The following is a 23049-nucleotide window of genomic DNA, read 5'->3' on the forward strand; positions in this document are numbered from 1 at the left end:
TCAGAGACACACCACTGAGTTTTAAACAAAGTCCTCATCTGAGTTTCAACTGAATTCCTCCAGATAAATAAATGAAATTCAAAGTTTGCAAGTTTTGTTTAGTTTTTCAGAACCTTGTCTGTGCACTTTTTTGTTTTAATCTCATGCGCCTGCAGTTATTTCTGTTTGTACTGCAATATGTTATAAGGGTCTCAGTTGGGCTAAGACATTGAGGTATTCGAACAACATGATACTTCTCTGAGTGTCGAAGGTATTATCAGGTTAACTTCATAGATACTCACTGTTTACTATTTTTGTACTAGCTATTTTAATTTTCCTTTTAATTTTCTTCCTTATACATTTCTGGTATAATTCCTCAAAATATAAACAAATAACTAATTTAACCAGCTAAGAGAGTTTTCTTTTCAATGAGGTGATAATACTGAAACAAACAAGTGTTTAAAATGTTGAGGCTAACATTCCAAGCAATACGTACTTAACTGGAGCTCTTCATCAAGGTCTTCATCGTCAGTCTCTGTGTCTTCAGCATCATCCTCCTCTCCATCTTCTTCATCCACATCATCTTCATCAACCCAGTAACCTGGGAGGAGGCCAGCAGCATCGTATGAGTTGCACAGTGGCCCGACAATGTGCGTGATAAAGGATTCCTGCAGCTTGGCCAGCTGAGGCGCAGAGCGGTCCATGAAAGGGCTGATGGGTAATCCGAGGCGAGCCTCTTCATCTCCCTGCAAAAAAAGGGAGCAATATCATAACTGAAGCTGACAACTATGTGCCTTTTAATTTACTTAGCACCTCTACGGTATGCAGCGTAAATGAAGCACTACTCAGTACCTGTTCATAAAACTCATTCACAATGCCCTCTGTCCATTTCAGGTGAAGTTTGCGCTCTTTCGCTGGTCCATTAATATCTGCCAGCTTGATGCACACTTGGCATACCAGCAACCTGTCATTCTCATTAGTCCAGTCGATACCTGGGCTATTCACATCTGTAACCTGACAAAAAACAAACAGTATATCAGTCAGTCATTAGCACATTTACATTTCTAAAAGGAGGAAATGTCTTAGGATTCTCTTGCAAAAAGAAAACTTACTTGGTCTGAACTCAAGGGCATAAAATGGTTAAAAACCACTGAGTTTTATCCTTAAGTTGAATCTAAAAAAAACCCTAAATGTCACATTTTTAAAAATCACCTTGGAGTTAAACTCGGCTAAGAAATCAAAGTGCTTCTTCAGGTCTGTGGCGAGGATGGCCTCGATAACAAGAAAGCGAAAACGTTTGAACTCAACATGGTCCAGGTTGGACAGAAAGTTAAACTCAGGCTGAGACAGGAAAAGGCTCCATGCAGCGGCAGCATGGTGGTTTTCCAAAACCGAGCGGTCGTTGTACAGCACCGCCTGCCAGACACAAGAGGGAGATAAGAGAGAAAGAGAAATTTGTGGATTCTGGGGATGTTTTAATCTTTCCTAAATTATAAAGTCAGTCAATGCATCAAATCCCTGGTAAAGTTGCATTAAGGTTTTGAATCATTACAATGCTTTAAATATGTAAATTAATAAACGAAACAATAAAATGGCACATACCTGAGGGGCGTTAGTAGCTACAAGAAAGGCGTTTGTGCGACCTGGGTGATCGTAGTCATGCATAGCAGCTGCTACATATAGTGCCATGAGCTCGAGGGCAGGGACGTTCCAGGCCAAGCAGCCGTAACTATTGTCTGAGATGGAGGAGCTTTTGGACAAAGCGTAAGAAACCCGACCAGGAGAGATACCACTGTCTGAGTCTGTGATGAGGAGAAAAAGAAAAGAACCTCAGTGCCTTATAAAAAAGGACATACGTATTTGACTAAAAATAAAAATCAAGTAACGTCTTAAAAATGATATATAAAAATCAAAGAGAAAATGATTAACACAAACTGCAGCATCCTTGTGTGAGGTCACAGGATAACGTTCTTACTGATCACACACAAATAATCCACTAAAATGCATAAAGAAAGAAAGAAAGAAAGAAAGAAAGAAAAGTAGTAAAGGAAACAAACAACCTCATGATGGTGTGAAACTGTATTACATAGTTTTTTTATTGTTCGCTCGTATGCTTAGAAAAGCCGATCTCAGCATTGTGCACATGCTGCAAATTTCTGCTGCCAGACAGTGAAGTCACTGACTTTTCACAAACTCAACACCTCTTCCTTTTAAAGCATGAGCCCCTTTCGCTATAGCAAACCGAATGACTCAGGCTGCACTCCATTTGAGAAATTAAAACAGTCATCAGCGGCCTTAAAATAAGTTGTGAACATGCTGAGCCAGCAACGGCGGTGGATCTCAATCACAGGGCGGACTCTTATGAGAGCTGCAGCTCTGATCAGTCTGATTTACTCTCGCTGGATCAAAGGGATAAAATTAGCACAGAAACAACCAGTACAGGCATGGTTTATTTAATTAAAATATCTGTTGTAACTCTCCCTCACATGCTGAGACATACAGAGTGACGAAAAACAAGCTTTAAATTATAGATAAAATTGCAATGTTTCCGGCAGAAAAAGGAGATTTGAAAGAGAAACTTTATCAGACCGACACTACTAAAGATCACTGAGCCAAACAATCCCCTAGAAAAATCCAAGACTTTGTCCAGGACCATTCTGTGACCACTGTGTTTGACCAATCAACAACCTGCACTGTTTCCAACTCCGCCCACATTTCTCCATTTATTTTTCATGCCACCCTGGAAGAAAGAAAATCAAAAGTAGCACAGATATCTCACTGAGTTTGGGTACCTGTGTCACTTCCTGTCACGTGTTCATTATGGATCTGCTGGAAGCCTGGTATGGGTCTGGTGGTGAGGTACCACACAGCATGAAGGACATCTGTGGCATGGACACGATTGTGATCTGAGGAAGAAGTACATTCACAAATCAAGGGCATCAGAGATGTTCAAACACTGTCCATTGTACAATATCTGTGTATTTCTTTTTTAACTCTAAAGTTCACTGAAGGTTTTCCCAATGCAGATTTTCCCTCACATGCGATTTTAAAGTTTAATTTACTTTTGACGACACTAATTTAATTCTCACAGGGTATATCGCGGTAGCCGTTCTCCAGAGCACAGAAGTACGTCATGAACTCCCGGACGGGGATTTTGAAGATTTCAAACAGACCCGTGTCCTGGAACAAAGTGTAGGCCACCTGAGAGATATCAGAACAAACAAATCTTCATTAAGACACACAACAGGCCTTCAGTGAGGCGTCAAGTCCCTGATGATCAGCGTCTATCAGACTGAGCTGTAAAGGATCATCAGCACTGCAACACACAAACATAATGCAAGGTGCCAATCACATCCTGTTGCAAATCAACACTAAATGGATCAAAGTAGAACTTTAGTGAGTTTCTCTTGGTGAGATCTTGGCTAGTGAGATATGGCTACAGAACCTACGCAAAACAACAACAAAAAAAAATTGGCCACAAATCAGATTAAAATTAGATGTTCAAAAATGAGATGTTCTAGATCTTCCTGTCCATTAATCAAAAGTAATCCTGCTAAAATATAAATTCTGGAGGGAAGTCTGTTGTGCAGAATGAACCAAAATGTTCGCTCTTTGACAGTGCTGCTGACCGCTTGTGGCAAAAAACTCAGGCTTCATTATTTTTGGGAAATTAAACAATTTTACTGGTTGCTGCTTCACTTTGCTGGTTCAGGAGGTATGACTAGGTATGAATTTGTGGTACCAAAAATATGGATAATATTTCATGGTATAGGAGGAAAAAAAAGACATTTATTTTTATTTTCGTTCTTTATTGTTTTTACAAATACCTGGGGAACACAAAAACATGTTGTAACAAAGTCATACCATATGCCTGAAAAAAGTGCCCTAAAACAGGTCTGTGCTAAACACTTTTCTGTCAGTCATGCTATAGACACACCCCCAAGGGCCTTTCACACCCAAATCAGTGCTAAACAACTGCTGTGTCAGTTTTTATTAATGTTGTGGGGGGAAAAATATACTCAAAAAAAAAAAAAAAAAAAACCCTGACGAAGAGACATTTTTATAAAAAAAAAAATTTACCCCAGGTTTCATTTGGTATATTATTTTAATATGTACTTAATAATATTTTATTTATAAATAATTATAAATAAAAATGATCAACAAGAATCCGGCAATTGTTTCTTTACTAACATAGCTGAGGATCCGTCCCGACTTCCCTCCCGTCCTTTCCATCAGGTCAAAGATCTGGAAGTTCCAGTTGTTGAGCTTCTCCAACAGAGCTTCATGGTCTTCCAGCAGAGGATCTAACTTGAATTCCTAGGAGATGCCACAGGAGAAATGACAAGATTTTTATTCATGAAGGTTTTCAGTAATGCAGGTCATTTTGAAATGTCTAGTGATGGAGATTTGAAGATATCCCACACCTTATCCATTACGAATTTTCCCTTAACTGACCAAACAAAACTCTTCAAGATTAGAACACAAAGTCCAATTACATGGTCTGATGCTCAACAGATCTCAGCTCACAAGACCTATGACCCCAATGACATCTGACCCCCTCCCCTGCCAACACCATTTTACGATAAGGTGGGAACTGTGACGTGGACTGGACAGGCAAAGTTCTAACACTGGTGTTTTATAGAGAAGTTTATTTCACGTGTTTCTACAACTATGTAAAGTTAGATTTAATACTTCTTAAGATTTTTTTGTGCTACCCAAAAGCTCATGTTAGAGATGTAACTGAATATGGATACATTATTTGAACAGATACTGTGTACTAAAAGAGTACAAACAGAGATATGAATAGTGTACTATTTGTCTTTTTTATTTGTTTCTTATTTTTGTTTGTTTTTAATAAGGCTTGCCAGAAAACTTGATGTTGAGACTAGTTGTGTGCAATGGGACCAGGATCAAGCATGACAAAACAACAAAAGTTGCACAAGGTTTTTACTTTCATACAGAGCTTGAAAAGCATTTAGTATAAAGCTTGTGGAGAGGGTTTCAGCAAAATTCCCACCCCAACTACATCAAAACCATACTAAAAGACTTTAAACTAATCCAGAATGTTCAGGCATTGTAAGACAGACATTTTGACAGATTGTTGACAGAGTAACATTCCTCTAGTTCACGCAGAAAAACAGATGCTTATTGTACCTCAGGACGAGATGGTGTCTCCTGCACACCCGTGCTTTGCTTTTCCTCCTCCTCTTCCTCATGCTGAGCTCGTTCTTTAGCTTTTGCAGTCAGTCCTGCTTCCTCTCCCTGAGCATCTACTTCCCCGCTCTCCTCCCTGATCAGCCCATCGCTGCTGTATTCCGTTCCCTCAGCTAAGAAAAGCAACCATGCAATATCTGACTCAAAATAGAATGTATGGTAAAATTTTGGTGATTTTCTACCTTTACAATAAAGTAGTAAACAAATACACAAGATATTCAAGGACTAAAATAACACCTGGTCAAATTAAATTAAGAAGTTTAATACAATGGTAAAGTGGAGTGTGAGGAGTGAGCACATGTGAGAGGAGTGAGTGAGGTGTGTGTGTGTGTTTGAGGCGTGTGTGAGGTGTGTGAAAGGTGTGTGAGAGGCACGTGAAAAGCGCGTGTGTGAGGCGTGTGCAAGAGGAACGTGTGAGGAGTGAGTGAGGCGTGTGAGAGGCGTGTGTGAGAGGAACGTGTGAGGAGTGAGTGAGGCGTGTGAGAGGCGTGTGTGAGAGGCGTGTGTGAGAGGCGTGTATGAGAGGCGTGTGTGAGAGGCGTGTGCGAGAGGCGTGTGCATGAAGCGTGCGTGTGAGAGGCGCGTGTGAGAGGCGCATGTGTGTGAGGCGTGTGTGTGAGGCGTGTGTGTGAGGCGTGTGTGAGGAGTGAGGCGTGTGTGCGAGGCGTGCGTGCGAGGCGTGCATGTGAGGTTTGAGTGAGAGGCGTGTATATATGTGTGTGTGTGTATGGAGTGAGTGAGGTGTGTGTGTGAGGAGTGAGCGAGGTGTGTGTGTGAGGTGTGTGTGTGAGGAGTGTGAGTGAGGTGCGTGTGTGTGAGGTTTGAGTGAGAGGCGTGTATATATGTGTGTGTGTGAGGAGTCAGTGAGGTAGGTGTGTGTGTGTGAGGCGTGTGAGAGGTGAGTGAGAGGCGTGTGCATGTGAGGAGTGAGGCGTGTGTGTGTGTGAGAGGCGTGTGTGTGTGTGAGGAGTGAGTGAGGTGTGAGGCGTGTGTGTGTGTGTGAGAGGCGTGTGTGTGTGTCTGTGAGAGGCGTGTGTGTGAGGCGTGTGTGTTTGATGAAAGCCCAACCTGATCGTCTTCTCTGCATGTCAGGCCCCGAGGTCATGTGACCGTCACCCACCTCAGCGTTAGAGCTGCTCTTCAGTATCTGCCGCCCACAACTGTCTCACACACACACACACACACACACACACACACAGTGTCACACTGTACAACAGTAATGTAAATACAGCTCTTGAGCAGTGGGAAATTTTTAAAATTTTAATGTAATTTTCTAAAACAGTTAGAAAAAGGTTCATGTTTGACCTGAAATTCTCATCTAAAACACTGTTTTAAGTTCTTAACATGTGAAACATGCAAGTACGGCTAAAATATAAATCACGCAACACACACACTGCAGCGCAGAATCAGTGAATCAACGGCACACGTGAGGCTGTGAAGTTTTTTGGAATCATAGCAAGTTTATCCACAAACGAGCTGCAGTGTCACTGTAAACTCCTGAATGTTGTAGTTCAGAATAATCGGTGAAGTAACGTTTCAGGGTTTTTTTATTCAGCTCTTGCCAGTCGAACTTAAGGGCTTGTGACAATTTGAGAAAATCTACCAAACCTGAGCAGAAAAATAATTTTCAAGTGCTACATTCATTAAAATTTGTTATGTTATATTTTATGCATGGTCTTATTCAAAAAATTATTTAAAATATATACAGACACAGAAGTAATTTGAAGAAAAAAAAGAACATTAGCCATGAAATGTATATTTAGCTAGCAAGCTCTTACATTCGCCTGAGGCTTTAAATAGACAAGTTCATTAAAACTAGTTGAGGAGCAGAAGATAAATCATTTAAAAAAAAAAAAAAAAAACCTGGGCACGTTAATATTTTCAGGATATTCCAGAAAGTAATATTTTTGCATGTTATCGCAAATCTAGCTTCCGGAAATCTCTGTTTTCTTTAATGCCTGGTAAATGTTCGTAACCCAGCAGATTAAGTGGATCCCCACACTGTGACATCACAGTCCCGACCACAGGTCAGGAAAAGGTTAGAGGGCATCAGTGGGGTTGTTACCTGGTGCAGAGTGAGCTGAGCGAAAACCCCGGTGCTTTGTGCAGGTTTACGCTGGGCTTGGTGAGGATGTCGGCCGTGTCGGGAAACTCCACCGGAGAACGAGTGATCAGCGATGAGCTCGGACATGACGGGGGGCTGTGACTTGGAGAACTGAGCGGACTCAGACTCGGAGACGCACCTACCATAAAGGACAGACATCCTGAATGTCTAGTGGTACAAGTATAGGGTTCTCAGCTTCAAATTCCGAAGTCCAGTGGTACAGATGGATGTGTCTATTAGCTGGAGATTTATGTTAGCACTCTGAGAGACTTTCTGAAATTTCTTGTGGTATAACATTTGCTGTTATAAACTGTTATGACTCATAATGATAAAAAATATAAATGACTTGAAATATGACTTAAAATTTTGTGAAAATATGTGCATTTATATTAATGCCAATATCTTAATTGCTTGAAGACCTTATATGGAATCAATGACAAGCCCATCTATGATCTTAAAGGCACACCCACTTACAGCTGTTCTCATTTCCATATCTGAACTCTAAAACTGACAGGTTTTCTTGGGAAAATATGCAAAAGATTCAGCATATCCTCAAAGTGTGGAAGTTTGGGCATTGTAATGTGGAAGTAATGTGGATGTGATAAGAAAAAGAAGAAGAAAGAAAAAAAAAGAAGTAGTAGAAGAAGAAGAACAAGAAAATGCAGACTGACCTGGTCTTCTGGGCAGGTTGTGGCCATAGGCGAGTGTAACAGAGGAGGATCTCTGCTTCGGGATGGTCAGCAGGTTGCTGTTTGGCCCGTTGGAGAATGATCCCTGACTGTTAGAGATAGTTTACTGTTAGAGATTGAGTCATTATGGAAGACACATGAATACAGAGCAGTCTGGACACATGCTGCACATAAGATAATGATAAAATAATAATCATAGGCTTTTTGCTTATTATTTTCAAAAGTCTGTGTGACAGTGCCACCTTGTGGACTAATAACAAAATAGCACAATGACCACAGCAGACTACAGAGTTAATCCATTCATCTTCAAAAAAACGACTACAGATCCACCTTTTCTGTGAACACTTGACTAACCCCAAAATTGTCCCAACTCAAAAAAACAAAAAAAAATCTGCATTTACACTGGCTCTTACATCTCTACTCTGTGCACTTTTCTCCTCTAGCACTCAATTAAAAATCTTGGATGATAGCACTACTTGTATTGATCTCTGCTTGATATCACTTTGCTAGTATTTCCTCATTTGTAAGTAACTTTGGATAAAAATGTCTGCTAAATGAATAAATGTAAATGTAAGTCACCAGTGCTATGAGTCTAAACTTCTAAAATATTGTCAAAAATTTTAAAGGACTAAAGTTCTCCGGTGAGAGGGTGAGCACTCTGACCTGCCGGCACTAAGCTCAGTGTGAGATCTCTTTCCATTACTGCGCTCCCAGCGAGGGGACGAGAGTGTCTCCAGAGGAGAGAGGGATGAGGACGCAGAGCTCCGTCTCAGTTGAGGAGTGGGCAGACTATTCCTACTACTCAGGCCCTGAGAGAAAGACAGAGAGGGGCAGACAAAAAGAGGGACAGAGATGAGTTGCCCTTATATAACCTGTAACCTGTGCTCAGTACAGGAGAAGAAATGGCACAGACATGTGTTGATCTTTACGATAATCAGTGAAACACACTGTCACAATGTTGGGTGAGGAGGTCTGGGGTTCAGTCGGTGTTCCAGTTCATCCCAAAGGTGTTCAGTGGGGTTGAGGGCTCTGTGAAGGACACTCGAGTTCTTCCACTCCAACCTTCACACACCATGTCTTCATGGAGCTCGCTTTGTGCACAGGGGCATTGTCATGCTGGAACAGGTTTCAGCCTCTTAGTTCCAGTGAAGGGAAACTGTAATGCTGCAGCACACGAAGACGTTCTATACAACTGTGTGCTTCAGAATATGTGGCAACAGTTTGGGGAAGAACCACATATGGTGTGATGGTCAGTGCTGTTGATCCCATGATCCTCTCAGAAAAGTCTATTGTGGTGTAAATTATTACGATATTGGTCTTAAATCATGAGGTTACCCGGTTGGCATATCAGGGACTTCCTACCTTCACAGGCTTTCTCTCAGCTCTGTCACTCGGATCCTCTGCCTCAGCACAGGGGTAGAACCCTGGGAACGGTGTGAATGGATTGGGACGCGGCCGGCAGGAGCCTGAGACGCTGCTGATCAAACTGCTGACGCTGCGCAATGACGACACGATGTGTGGAGACAGAGATGAGTCCTGCAGCAGGTCTGAGATCAGATTCCTCACATCACTAATCACTGAGAGATCTGCTCCACACACTGAGCCCTGCAACACACACAGGCACAGGCGCACACACACAGGCGCGCACACACAGGCGCGCACACACAGGCGCGCACACACAGGCGCGCACACACAGGCGCACACACACAGGCGCACACACAGGCACACACACAGGCACACACACAGGCACACACACAGGCATTATAATACTGGGATAAATTAGAGATGACTTTATCTGACTGCATTTAAAGGTTGAAGATTAAAAAGAAAATCTTACTTTAGAATTGTTAGTAAATAAGAACACAACACATCTCAGAGAACTGTACTGTAACATAATTCATAACAATATAGAAATTATATGATCACATCACCCCAGCCCTACTTAAAGATATAAAAAGAATGGCATCATGTACTTGAAAATATTGGGCATTCGTTTTCGTAGCCTTAAATACCAAATATAATATAAAGCTATAATAATAATAAAAATAAGTAAATAAATAAATAAAATAAAAATAAATAAATTAATATAATAATAATAGTAAAAAATTAATATATAGATGTAAACTGAGCCTGTTTCAATGCAATAGTGAAAGAGTGGAAAAAGAAAACAAAAATAATATGAAAAATAAATAACAGGAGCGTTAACACTGCATGTTTCTTTTTTAAATGCTAGAGATTGAATAGTGTGAGTGGAGCTTCTGTCGCCCCCCAGTGGTGACGCTGAGTTACTGCAGATTATTTTTTACATTGTCTCAGTTCTCTCTCTTCACTTTCACACACACACACACACACACACACACACACACACACCTCACGCTTTCACACACACACACACCTCACGCTTTCACACACACACACACACACACACACACCTCACGCTTTCACACACACACACACACACACACACACCTCACGCTTTCTCACACACACACACACACACACACACACACACACACACACACTTAACGCTTTCTCACACACACACACACACACACCCCTCACGCTTTCTCACACACACACACACCCACCCCTCATGCTTTCACACACACACACCACTCACGCTTTCTCACACACACACACACACCTCACGCTTTCTCACACACACACACACACACACCACTCACGCTTTCTCACACTTTCTCACACACACACACACACACCACTCACGCTTTCTCACACACACACACACACACACACACACACCACTCACGCTTTCACACTCACACACACACACCACTCACACACACCACTCACACACCACTCACACACCACTCACACACCACTCACACACCTCACGCTTTCACACACACACACACACACACCTCACGCTTTCTCACACACACACACACTTAACGCTTTCTCACACACACACACACACACCCCTCACGCTTTCTCTCACACACACACACACACACACCACTCACACTTTCTCACACACACACACACACACACACACACACACACACACCCCTCACGCTTTCACACACACACACACCACTCACGCTTTCTCACACACACACACACACACACACACACCTCACGCTTTCTCTCACACACACACACACACACACACCTCACGCTTTCTCACACACACACACACCTCACGCTTTCTCACTCACACACACACACACACACACACCACTCATGATTTCTCACACACACACATACACATACACACACACACACCACTCACGCTTTCTCACACACACCACTCACACACACCACTCACGCTTTCTCACACACACACATCTCATGCTTTCTCACTCACACACACACACACACACCTCACGCTTTCACACACACACACACACCTCACGCTTTCTCACACACACACACACTTAACGCTTTCTCACACACACACACACCCCTCACGCTTTCTCTCACACACACACACACACACACCACTCACACTTTCTCACACACACACACACACACACACCCCTCACGCTTTCACACACACACACACACACACCACTCACGCTTTCTCACACACTCACACACACACACACCTCACGCTTTCTCTCACACACACACACACACACCTCACGCTTTCTCACACACACACACACCTCACGCTTTCTCACTCACACACACACACACACACACCTCACGCTTTCTCACACACACACACCACTCACGATTTCTCACACACACACATACACACACACACACCACTCACGCTTTCTCACACACACACACACACACACACACACACACCCCTCACTCTTTCTCACACATACACACATACACACACCTCACGCTTTCTCACACACACCTCACTTTCTCACACACACACACACACACACACACCACTCACGCTTTCTCACACACACACACACACACCACCTACGCTTTTACACATACACACACACACACCACCTACGCTTTTACACACACACACACAAACGCTTTCACACTTTTACACACACACCACTCATGCTTTCTCACACACACACACACACACACACACCACCTCCGCTTTTACACACACACACACACACACACACACCACTCACGCTTTCACACACACACACACACACACACACCGCTCACGCTTTCATTGCATTTGATAAAAAGGATAAACCAACATGAAGACCAGAGAAGACTATGGAGTGCTTTAAATGTAAAGAGCAGTAGTTTGTGTTTCACCCGAGACGACGCAGGCATTCAGCGTGACTGACAGAGAAAGCGTGAAATATGTGCAGATCACTCACTGTATACGAGGCAGCTGAGTGTTGAACATATTGCAGTTTATTAATGTTTTTATTAAGATATATCAATTAGGAGGGAATTACAGTAATCTAGACGTGAGGTAATAAAAGCATGAACCAGGGTTTTGGCATCTTTCAGAATGAGAAGGGGTTAAAGTTAAATTATGGTGCTGAAGAACAGTGCTGTTATTTAGTGACCTAATATGGGGTTCAAAGGAAAAGGTGGAGTCAAAAATAACACTGAGGCTCCGAACACTGCTTGAGGATTTAACAGCGATGTCAAAATGTCGATGGAGAATTCAGTGTTATTTACTTTAAGACTATCTGTTCCAATACTTTTGCTGAACTAAAAATTGAGTGGTCTGCCACCAATGGGTTTTACGCCTTTAGATGTAAATATCAGGAAATAAAAGCTGAAATTCTGATCTATTGTCTCATATTCATCTTTTGATCTCAAACCCAAATGTCTTTCGTGTATAACAAAAACAAAAGAACTGGCCTTGCTGTAACAATACTTTCAGAAGGGACTGTGTGTGTGTGTGTGTGTGTGTGCTTTTTTTTTCCCCCCAGAAGAGAAAGCAGGCAGTGTGAAGGATTAAAACTGACCTGATACTGAGGTTTGGACCATTGTTTCAGGTCCCAGTCCCACAGGATCATCTGCAGGAGACAAAAACAGAAGAGATGCTTAAGTACTCAACAGATATTTACATTTTGATGCGTGGATGTGTGTGTGCAAGATGTGAGACTGAGTGCCACACTTTTTCTTGAGTTAGGTGGATAAACGGAGCTCAGGGCCTCTTACTAAAAGGAAATCAGAAAAAAAGCAAACTGCTTTAACCACAATGAGACGTCACCAGCAGCACTCACAGATCTTATCTGACCTCAACAACGTCATCCGAGAGCACGAGAGCATTTCCACGTTATCTGGCTTTGCCAAACAGGGGTCCAGTCACACGCTGCTATCACCTCACTACACGCCATTGATAACATACTAAAGCAACGAGCAAAACATTAAACATTTATACAATATCACATGTGCAAGAGTGCTGTTACACTGAATATCAGCACGAATAAATAAGTAATTATGCTGCATTGAAGGTGAAGTTCCAACTTGTAATTCCCACCTACAACCATAAAAGCCACCAATTTATCAACTGGGGTAGTCTATTCAACTCAGTTCCTTCCCCATTTACGGAATGACGTCAAATCAACATGGCCGCTCGCACTGAACAGCTTAAAGTTCTTTTCTACTTTTAAATTAGTTTCTAGCAGTATTTTAATTCAGTTCATATACAAACACGGTACTTAGTTAATCTAATCTACTAATCTCTAATCGCTTGATCTACTAATCGTTATCACTAACGTTAGCCAGCTAGTTTGTTGCTAACGCTACTCACTATTGTCCTCTGGCTAGCTTGTTGCTCATGCTACTTGCTACTGTCCGCTGCATGAATGTTTGAAGTTCGCTACAGCAGAACAGAACCAGGAGCCTCTCAGGCCTGTAACTGTAAAAGTGTGGTTAAAGTAGCTTTACATGCTCTGACACAGCTAACAAAAGACATGCTTCTGTGGAGGCGTCCGTGTTTTTTTCCAGTTTGTGCAACGAACGTGCCGAGGTGGGAAATTACGTTATTAGAGCTTGAAAACTATCACTTACACGGCACGACAAATGCAGCATTAAGCTTGGGGATGTGCTGTTAAAATAATCAGTAACAGCAAAGTGAGTTACTGTTACCACCCTCAAGTTGATTATTTTCCTATAACAACATGCCCCAATGTGTTTTATTCCTCTTATTCCACAACAATTTGCCAACAATTAAATTTTGTTTATATATTAAATGACTCATCATACTTTTATCCATTTATAGTTATATTTATCATAATGGTGAAAGGAGTTAGTTCCTGTTGTCACTTACATTATAGCAGCTATAAAAAGTTGTTCCCTCACCAGACTCTCTTTATTCTCTCTCAAGTTTATAAGACTAAATAAATAAATAAATAAACGCAGCTTGTTACGCATGTTACTGAGAAACCGCAAATAAGCGTAAACTCCTCTGTCCTGAAGACGTCAGAAAACTTAAAGTTACAGCTTTACCTTTACAAAGCGCTGACACTGGAGACTCCTTCCATCAATGCTTATTTTTTGAAATAATTTTTTCTTTAATCGGTTAATGCCGGAACGTCTCCTGTACGAGTCTCTGTGAATGAGCTGTTACTATAGAAATGATAACGTATAAGAACAAGCGCATTAATTATAAACCTGCGCTACTGTCAGAGCTGCTGTCTTACTCCTCTGTGGTGTAAATATGTGTAAGATATAAAGCCTACATAATATACATGTATAATAAAAACACTTCAACAACCTAAAATGTTTTAAAGAAACACTCTCATGCCAGTAAGAAATAAAGAAATTTAAGATAAGACAAGAAAAAATTATTAATTATAAAATCCAATAAAAAAGACCATGAATAAATCCAACTATTGTTAAAACAATCGTATTTATGTACAGTTTTAATCATCACCACTAACAACACGTCTGTTCCAGTGCAGAATTAATATATTTATACAGATAAACATAAATCCGATAAAGAAAAAAAATTAATTGAAATCAATTAAGGAGGAGAAGGCACTTATCTCTATACAAAAATATATAAACACACACACACACAGTTCTGTGCAAAAGTCTTAGACACATGTAAAGAAATGCTGTAGAGCAAAAATAATTGAAATTAAATGTTTCTACATTAAATAAATCCTATAAAGAGCAGTAAACAGTAATAAATGAAACAAAGTCAGTATTTAATGTGACGATCCTTCACTTTAAATAAATAAAGCAGTATCTGAGGTGCAGTGTGTGCAGTTTTATAAGGAAATGAGCTGGAAGTGTTACTGAGCATCTTGCAGAAGCAGCCACAGTTCTTCTGGAGACTTTGACTGTCGACTCGCTTCTTATTTCTGCAGCGAAACCCAGCAGCCTTCATTATGTTTTTATCTGAAAAGTGTCTCTTATGGAATCTGCTGCTTTCTTTACTGACATACAAACATTTTTCTGTAACGTTTCATTTTGTGCTGGAAAACTAATGTTTGGAATCTAAAATGTTTTTGTACTGAATCAATAATGTAGAAGTCAGAAAATAAACATCTATAACAAAGTTTGTACTAAAAAAAAGGGGGGGGGGGACCAAGACTTTTGCACAGTGTATATATATATATATATATATATATATATATATATATATATATATATATATATATATATAAATGTGCTGTGGTCTGTGGCACCAAGACGTCACCAGCAGATCCTTTAAGTCCTGTAAGTTGTGAGGTGGAGCCTCCATGGATCGGACTTGTTTGTCCCACAGATGCTCGATTGGATTGAGATCTGGGGAATTTGGAGGTGAAGTCAACACCTTGAACTCTTTGTCATGTTCCTCGAACCGTTCCTGAACAGTTTCTGCAGTGTGGCAGGGAGCATCATCCTGCTGAAAGAGTTCACTGCCATTAGGGAACACCGTTGCCATGAAGGAGTGTAACCTGGTCTGCAGGAATGTGTAGGTAGGTGGTATGTGTCAAAGTAACATCCACATGAAGGCCAGGACCCGAGGTTTCCCAGCAGAACATTGCCCAGACCATCACACTGCCTCCACCAGCTTGCCTTCTTCCCATAGTGCATCCTGGTGCCATCTCTTCCCCAGGTAAGTGACACACACGCAGCTAGCCTTCTACATGATGTAAAAGAAAACGTGATTCATCAGACCAGGCCACCTTCTTCCATTGCTCCATGGTCCAGTCCTTCACTTCCCACGGGCATGAGTGAGTCTTGGGCGCCCATGACCCATAAGACATGGGACGTGCTGGACGAACAAGTCCGATCCATGGAAGCCCCACCTCACAACTTAAAGGATTTAAAGGATCTGCTGCAAACGTCTTGGTGCAGATACCAGAGCACACCTTCAGAGGTCTTGTGGAGTCCATGTCTCGATGGGTCAGAAGTGTTTTGGTGGCACAAGGAGAACCTACACAATATTAGACAGGTGGTTTTAATATTACGGCTGATCGGTGCGTACACACACACACACACACACACACACACACACACACACACACACACACACACACACATACACACACATACACACACATACACACACATGCAGCTGTTGGTGATTTTAGATGGGAGGCTAAAATCAAATATCTATCAATTGCTGAACAATTAAACCATTAGGCTTGTGCAGTACATTATATCCTGAGGTCTCAGTGACGATAATATCCCTGACACATGATATTCCTGAATCGAAACAGCAAAAGCCAGAGTAAATGTCACACTAACGTCATGCTAACATCATGCTACCTCCACGCTAATCTGCATCGCTCAGTTCATCAGCAGCACCTACACACATTGACTAAGGCAAATAGACCTCACCATGGTGACCTGACAGAGTCTGGAGAACAACACTGCACAACACCATGGCAACCGGGATGGAGGGAGAAGCATGGAGGAGAGAAGAGGAGAAAGTAGGAGAAGAAAAATGGACAGATGGATGACGCTCCAAGTCCATTAACTCATTTATCATTTCTCACTTACATCAAAATATGAGAAAGACTCACAAAAATAGCATTGGATATTCTTTCCCTCTCTCACACACACACACACTTTACTGAGCCCATAAGCCAAACGATGGACATGAGAGGATTTCCAGGAGAGACGCCATTCCGTGGGTTTAATGTGGAACAACAATAAATCTTGAAGGTGTTCGTGAAGATGGTGTTAACTCACGAGTGCTACATTTATCTTTAAATGAGTCCAAGCGATAGATTCATTAAGGGGAAAATGTATATACAATAATAATATAATAATAATTTGTGTGTGTGTGTGTGTGTGTGTGTGTGTGTGTGAGACCAATGAGTTCTGAAATAAAACAGTTACAAATTTCAGACAAACAGAAACAGTCTGAAGAAGTTTGGAAGAGTATTAGCACACAACCACAAACACACAGTCACGCACACACACACACACACACAGTCGCGCGCACACACACAGTCGCACACGCACACACACACAGTCGCACACGCACACACACACAGTCCCACACACGCGCACACAGTCGCACACACGCACACAGTCGCACACACACAGTCGCACACACACAGTCGCACACACACACAGTCGCACACACACACGCGCACACACACGCCTGCTGTAAAGGTGAAATGAGGTTCTCTGATAAACAGAGAAGCAAACAGCTCCAGTGATGATTACTGACACAGTGAGAGACTGAACATGTTGCAGCGGATTATCGCTAATCAGAGGAATAATTTAACTGTTGTGTTTGTGTTCACGGCTGCTGCGTCTCTAACAACAAAATCATGTAAAATATAAATGTGTACGCGTGTGTGTGGTTCTAGATCAGGAGTTTGTCCAAAACAATATGTTCCGAAGCAGAAACACAAAAACATTTTTATATGTTAGGGGATTTTCTGCTGTGTGTGTGTGTGTGTGTAAAAAGTGACTGTATATAATGCATGAAAATCATGTGACTAGTGCTGACACACTATTTCTCTGGTTTATATTTAATTTCATTCTGGAGTCATTTTTAATTATTTAAAAATATAATTTTAATTATTATTTAATTTTCTATTCCAATCCTGCAGAAAAACTTCATTAAACTGAAATAAAATTACATTTAATATCGTTTCACACTCAGCACACAATTTATAAAGCATCTAAATACAATATGGTTAAAAGCAGGAACCTCTTTAATGAGGTGTGGGATACTGTCAGAGCGCTGCTATCTGTGCATCATGCAAAAATATGCAAAATCAGAAGCTCAGATGATATTTACTTTTTTATTCAAGACCTGAAACAGCCTAGCGTTCAGTATCTACAACAAATAAATGAACAAATGAATGTTTGTAATTATAAGTGCACTTGCAACTGTGAGCTTGATTAATTTGGAATAAAACTTTTTTTCATCTGTAGCATTAAAGCGAGCTCGAGGCAGGGTGTGTGCAATGCTGACATAATGCATGACTGTGTGTGTGTGTGTGTGTGTGTGTGTGTGTGTGTGTGTGTTTTCCGTGGGTGTCGGCTGTCTGACGTCAGTGCAGTCTAACACTCCTCTCAGTGTGCAGCTGCTGCGAGTGTGGGAAAGTCCGGCCGCTAACACTCGACTCGTGTGTTAGACACACATCACATTTCAGTCTTTAAATCTAACAGAATCACTTTTACACGTTTCTTATCCTGCAGAAATTCTACAAAAGTATAAAGTCATTTTCAAGTTGAAAAAGAACAATGTGACAATTGTGTTATTTCATCAGCATAATAAATATCTATAGTAAATATTAATAATTAATATATTATGCATATAATAATATGCATAATTGTAACTATATATAAAAGTTCCATTACATGCTTAATATATATATATATACATTTTTATATTATTAAATTATTAAATAATAAAATCATTAAGGAATTAAATAAGAAATATGGTCTATGAAAGGTCCAATTTCATATTATATTATTTTAAAAATTCATGTTAAAATTATGTACAAGACTATGAAGTGCCTATGAACTGTCAGAAAAAGGGAATGAAATGCAGCTTTTTTTTTTCTTTCAGGGCCACATTTTCTCCACCGAACGCCAACCAGCTGAACCCAGGACTGTTCACCCCCCGACCGAGCGAGTGTGCGTCCCTGATATTTAGTCAAAGTGTGTGTAGCCTCGTTCACACCTCGCATTATCATGCGTGACAGTAAGTCGTAGCACGCACGTGACGGTGAGTCGTAGCGCGCACGTGACGGTGAGTCGTAGCGCGCACGTGACGGTGAGTCGTAGCGCGCACGTGACGGTGAGTCTAACTGTGTACATAATATTTAAAAATTTTTGATAGACCTATTACACTGCCTCAGCTTTTATGATTTTAGTCAAGTGTTCATGAGTGTGTGTGTACATAAATGTGTGTACTTAAGTGTGTATACTTAAAAGTGTGTGTATCTAAGTGTGTGCGTGTGTGTGTGTGAGAGACAGAGAGAATGCAGTATTCGTGTTCATGTAGTTTTCACATGTACAAAAAGGCAGAGTTTTTTTTTTTCTTTTCTTTTTTCAGGGACTAAGATCGCACCAGACTGTTGAACTCTCTGAACACCAACTTCAACTCATAAAACACTTTTTCAGTCATAGAAAAAGGCAGATTTTTCTTCTTTGTCTCAGTATTTCTGGGGAAACTAGTTAACAGTTGCGATGTGTATCTGCAATATGCGGATATTATATGCGGAGCGCTGCTCACAGAACTTAAAGAAAGAGTGAGTTCATATAATAGTAACGGGAGATCTAGTTTTAGTTCGGACTGCTCCAAAATAAAACCATATTTCTACAAAAAAACAAAAGAAATCCGCTGCCTCGTATCACTCAAACAGACCGCGCTGCGCACAGAGCTGCACATCTATAGCTTTCCAAAAATTATATAATTATTTGTACAAGATTTACACAATTTTTAAATTCAATGTGCATATTTTTCGTCATTTTAAATGATTCGTCTTCATCATTATTAAAACAAAATGTTCTCAGAAAATCATACGGCCATTATAAAGAAAAAAACTGCGTCCCAGTTTTATAATAGATTCTGAAAGCATGTTCAGGGAACTTTTCTGATCTTTCTGTAACATAATAAACCCAGAAACTAAACTAGATCCTTAAACTGCTGTCAGCTGGAGCCTAAATAAGTTTCTTGAAAAGAAAAAAAATAAATAAATAAAAAAACTTTGTGTGTACAGCACACCTGCTTCTGGTTTGAATTTTAATATGAAAATATCTATAAATATTTTGAGTAATAAACAGATATAGATACAAATACAGATAATGGCTTTGTGTTACACCTCTAGTGTGTACATGAGCGTGTGTGTACATGTGTGTGTATGCGAGTGTGTGTAATGATCACATACAGCACTGTCCCTCAGTGGGAGCAGCTTTAGTGACTCTGATTTATAAGTGGCATTCCCCCGATCACCTGCCTCGAGCGCAAACACACAGTGATGACGCAGGTACAGCTAACTCCCCTCTCTCTCCCTCTCTCTCTCGCTCTCTCTCGCTCTCTCTCGCTCTCTCTCGCTCTCTCTCGCTCTCCCTCTCTCCCTCTCTCTCTCTCCCTCTCGCTCCCTCTCGCTCTCCCGCTCTCTCTCGCTCTCGCTCCCTCTCGCTCTCTCTGTGTGTGTGTGTCTTTCTTTCTCTCCCCCTTGCTGACCCTAGGCCTCTATGAGCGTAGCTCTTTGGCTTGGGGGCAGTGTGTGTGTGTGTGTGTGTGTGTGTGTGTGTGTGTGTGTAATCTGAGCTGTTGAAGCTGTAAATCCGAGCTGAAGTGTGTTGTGCTGTCGCTCGGACACGGATGCCAGGCTTAACCCGCCTACCCCCCAGGCCCCTCCCCATTATGTGTTTCAGCAAAAACAGACTGCTGATAAATAAAATCCCATCATGGACATGAAAAAATAGAACAAAAATGACTTCAAACCTGCTACTGAGAAACTACAAGCTTGTCTTAAACAAACAAGACTGCATTTTCTGTGGAAAACATTACAGTGAAGAAAAAAAAAAAAAGCAACATCTTAAAATGTAAAGCATTAAAAGCATAATCTTTGTGAAAAGGGAAAAAAGCACCAGAAAACAGCTTAAAGTGCCACTTGACCAGTGCAGGGCTGCAAAGTTCCTTCATCTCCCTGACAAAATCTCCGCTAAGCCGTCGGTCTCCGAGTCCGGGGCTTTGGCTTCACTCCACGCCGACTAATGACAAACACGTGTTTGCAAGAACAACAAAAACGCCCGGAGCCGAGGGAAGGTCAGCGCTATTACGTCAATGATGAACTTTTTCCCACAATGGCACGGTTCAGACTGCAGCGGTCGTTGGCTACACGTCGCGTGAGTCGACTATGAAAGCGACCTGAACTGAGCACGCCTCCAGACTCTTAGTCCCAAACTCCTCATGTGGAAAATTCTCAACTTGAGCTGGTTTATTAATCAAGCAATGCTTTTTTCTCTCTCCAAAAAAGACTGATAACATTCAGGTGCTGTGAATTTTGTGTTTTTATTCATTTTGTGTGTGTGTGTTTTTTTGTTTTAATTCATTTTGCAACAGAAGTGTTAATTTGGATTTTTCGATGCGAGCTGATGAGAGAGTTCAGAGCGCTCTGCACGAGTGTGTGACATACCAAGCTTCTGTCCTAAATGGACTCCGGCAGAGCGACGTGAAAACTCTGCTCGCCTCTCCGTGTCTCTCTCTCCCTCTCTCCCTCCTTCCTGTTTACTCGAGGTCTTTCCTGTCTGCTTTTTACAGTTTACTTTGCACATTTCACTCTACCAATAATACTAATGTGGATTTTATGATTGTTTTGATCACTTAAAAACCTGTCTCAATAAAGACAGTAAAATTAAATAAAAAAAGTCGCCATGTCGACTAAACAGATTAAAAGCTTTCAAGGACATTAAAAAGTACATAAGCTCTTTTATTTTAAATCATTATTAGTTATAAATAAATTCTTAGTTCTTAGAATTTAAAAATTTAGTTGCACGTAGGCGGAGTTTGTGCTGAATTTTTATCAGAGCTCAACAAAAAATTCTGGAATAATGAAAAAGCAGGACACAACCTTCAAAAAACAAGGAGATAAAAATCCCAGTTTCACTAATACCATTCACACCATAACCATATCATGACTAGTAAATTCATTTTTTCCAAATAGCACAACATTTTATTTTTATATTTTATTATAATTTAATTTTTACTTTAAGGCTATACTGAATAAAGAAACCAAAGTTTCTTGCTACAATACAAAAATAACTTGATTTACAGAAGAAATATATTCATATTTTATACTGGCGTGTTTATTGTAGCAGTGTTTAGTACAGCAGTGTTTATTATAATCGTCTTTATAAAAGCCACGTTTATTTTAGCAGTTTATTATAGCAATGGTATAGCAATCTGGGTGCGAGTGTGAATCTGGGTGCAAGTGTGAAAGCACGGTATGGAAAAATGGCTGCTAACTGCATTTATGCTCCTACAAGAGTTAAAATAGTTTTTAAATATTCTGGTCTTTATTCATTTCAACCACAATAAAACCCAGTGTCCACTGAGCAAACACAAAACCAATATAAAATAAGTCACACACAAGTACGTACACACACACACACATCTTAATCTGTCCTCATTCTCAACACACATGCGTACACACATGCGTACGCACACGCACGCACGCACGCACGCACGCACGCACGCACACACGCACGCACACACGCACGCACACACGCACGCACGCACGCACACACGCACGCACACACGCACGCACACACTAATCTGTCCACATTTTCAACACACACACGCTCGTGTGTAAACACACTAGGGCTGTGCGATATGGCCAAAAAAAAAAAATCTAGATTTTTTCAACTTTATGAACGATTCTCAATTACGATTTCGGTTTTCTGTTCTTACATACTGCAGTTGAAAAATTATGCAATTTATTTATTTAAAGCTTTTATGTATTAGAATGGACTTTGGAAAAACAGTAACAGCACCATCTATTCCAAACAGTGCAAACAATGGCTCTTTTAAAGAAAGCATGCTTTAAACATTGTTTGCACTATTTGCTATAGATGGCACCTTTACTTTTTTTGTTAGTGAACTCAGTAAACCCTTCTTTCTCTACAGAGTAAATGGGGACCGTGTCTTTCACGACATGAAATGCCACTACAACTGAGAAATCAACTTGGGGTATTCTTCTCAAATCCGAGTTCCTTGCCCATTTACGG

The 23049-nt window shown here is 40.9% G+C and overlaps 1 protein-coding gene across 1 annotated transcript in view; it reads right to left on the reverse strand.

The window, feature by feature from the left end:
* The window catches only part of pde3b (phosphodiesterase 3B), a 53719-nt gene that overhangs the window by 4055 nt on the left and 26615 nt on the right, over positions 1-23049 (reverse strand). Inside the window, exons 2-15 of the mRNA XM_026930344.3 lie at positions 12864-12914; positions 9349-9591; positions 8650-8795; positions 7969-8075; positions 7259-7436; positions 6262-6353; positions 5134-5306; positions 4171-4296; positions 3069-3180; positions 2772-2885; positions 1582-1781; positions 1192-1395; positions 832-993; positions 476-725 (exon numbers count right to left, since the gene is read on the reverse strand). Of these exons, the coding sequence (XP_026786145.2) occupies positions 476-725; positions 832-993; positions 1192-1395; positions 1582-1781; positions 2772-2885; positions 3069-3180; positions 4171-4296; positions 5134-5306; positions 6262-6353; positions 7259-7436; positions 7969-8075; positions 8650-8795; positions 9349-9591; positions 12864-12914 (2158 nt within the window). The remainder of the gene's footprint in view (positions 1-475; positions 726-831; positions 994-1191; positions 1396-1581; positions 1782-2771; positions 2886-3068; positions 3181-4170; positions 4297-5133; positions 5307-6261; positions 6354-7258; positions 7437-7968; positions 8076-8649; positions 8796-9348; positions 9592-12863; positions 12915-23049) is intronic.

The sequence above is a fragment of the Pangasianodon hypophthalmus genome, chromosome 11 (assembly GCF_027358585.1).
Source record: "Pangasianodon hypophthalmus isolate fPanHyp1 chromosome 11, fPanHyp1.pri, whole genome shotgun sequence".
Lineage (NCBI taxonomy): Eukaryota > Metazoa > Chordata > Actinopteri > Siluriformes > Pangasiidae > Pangasianodon > Pangasianodon hypophthalmus.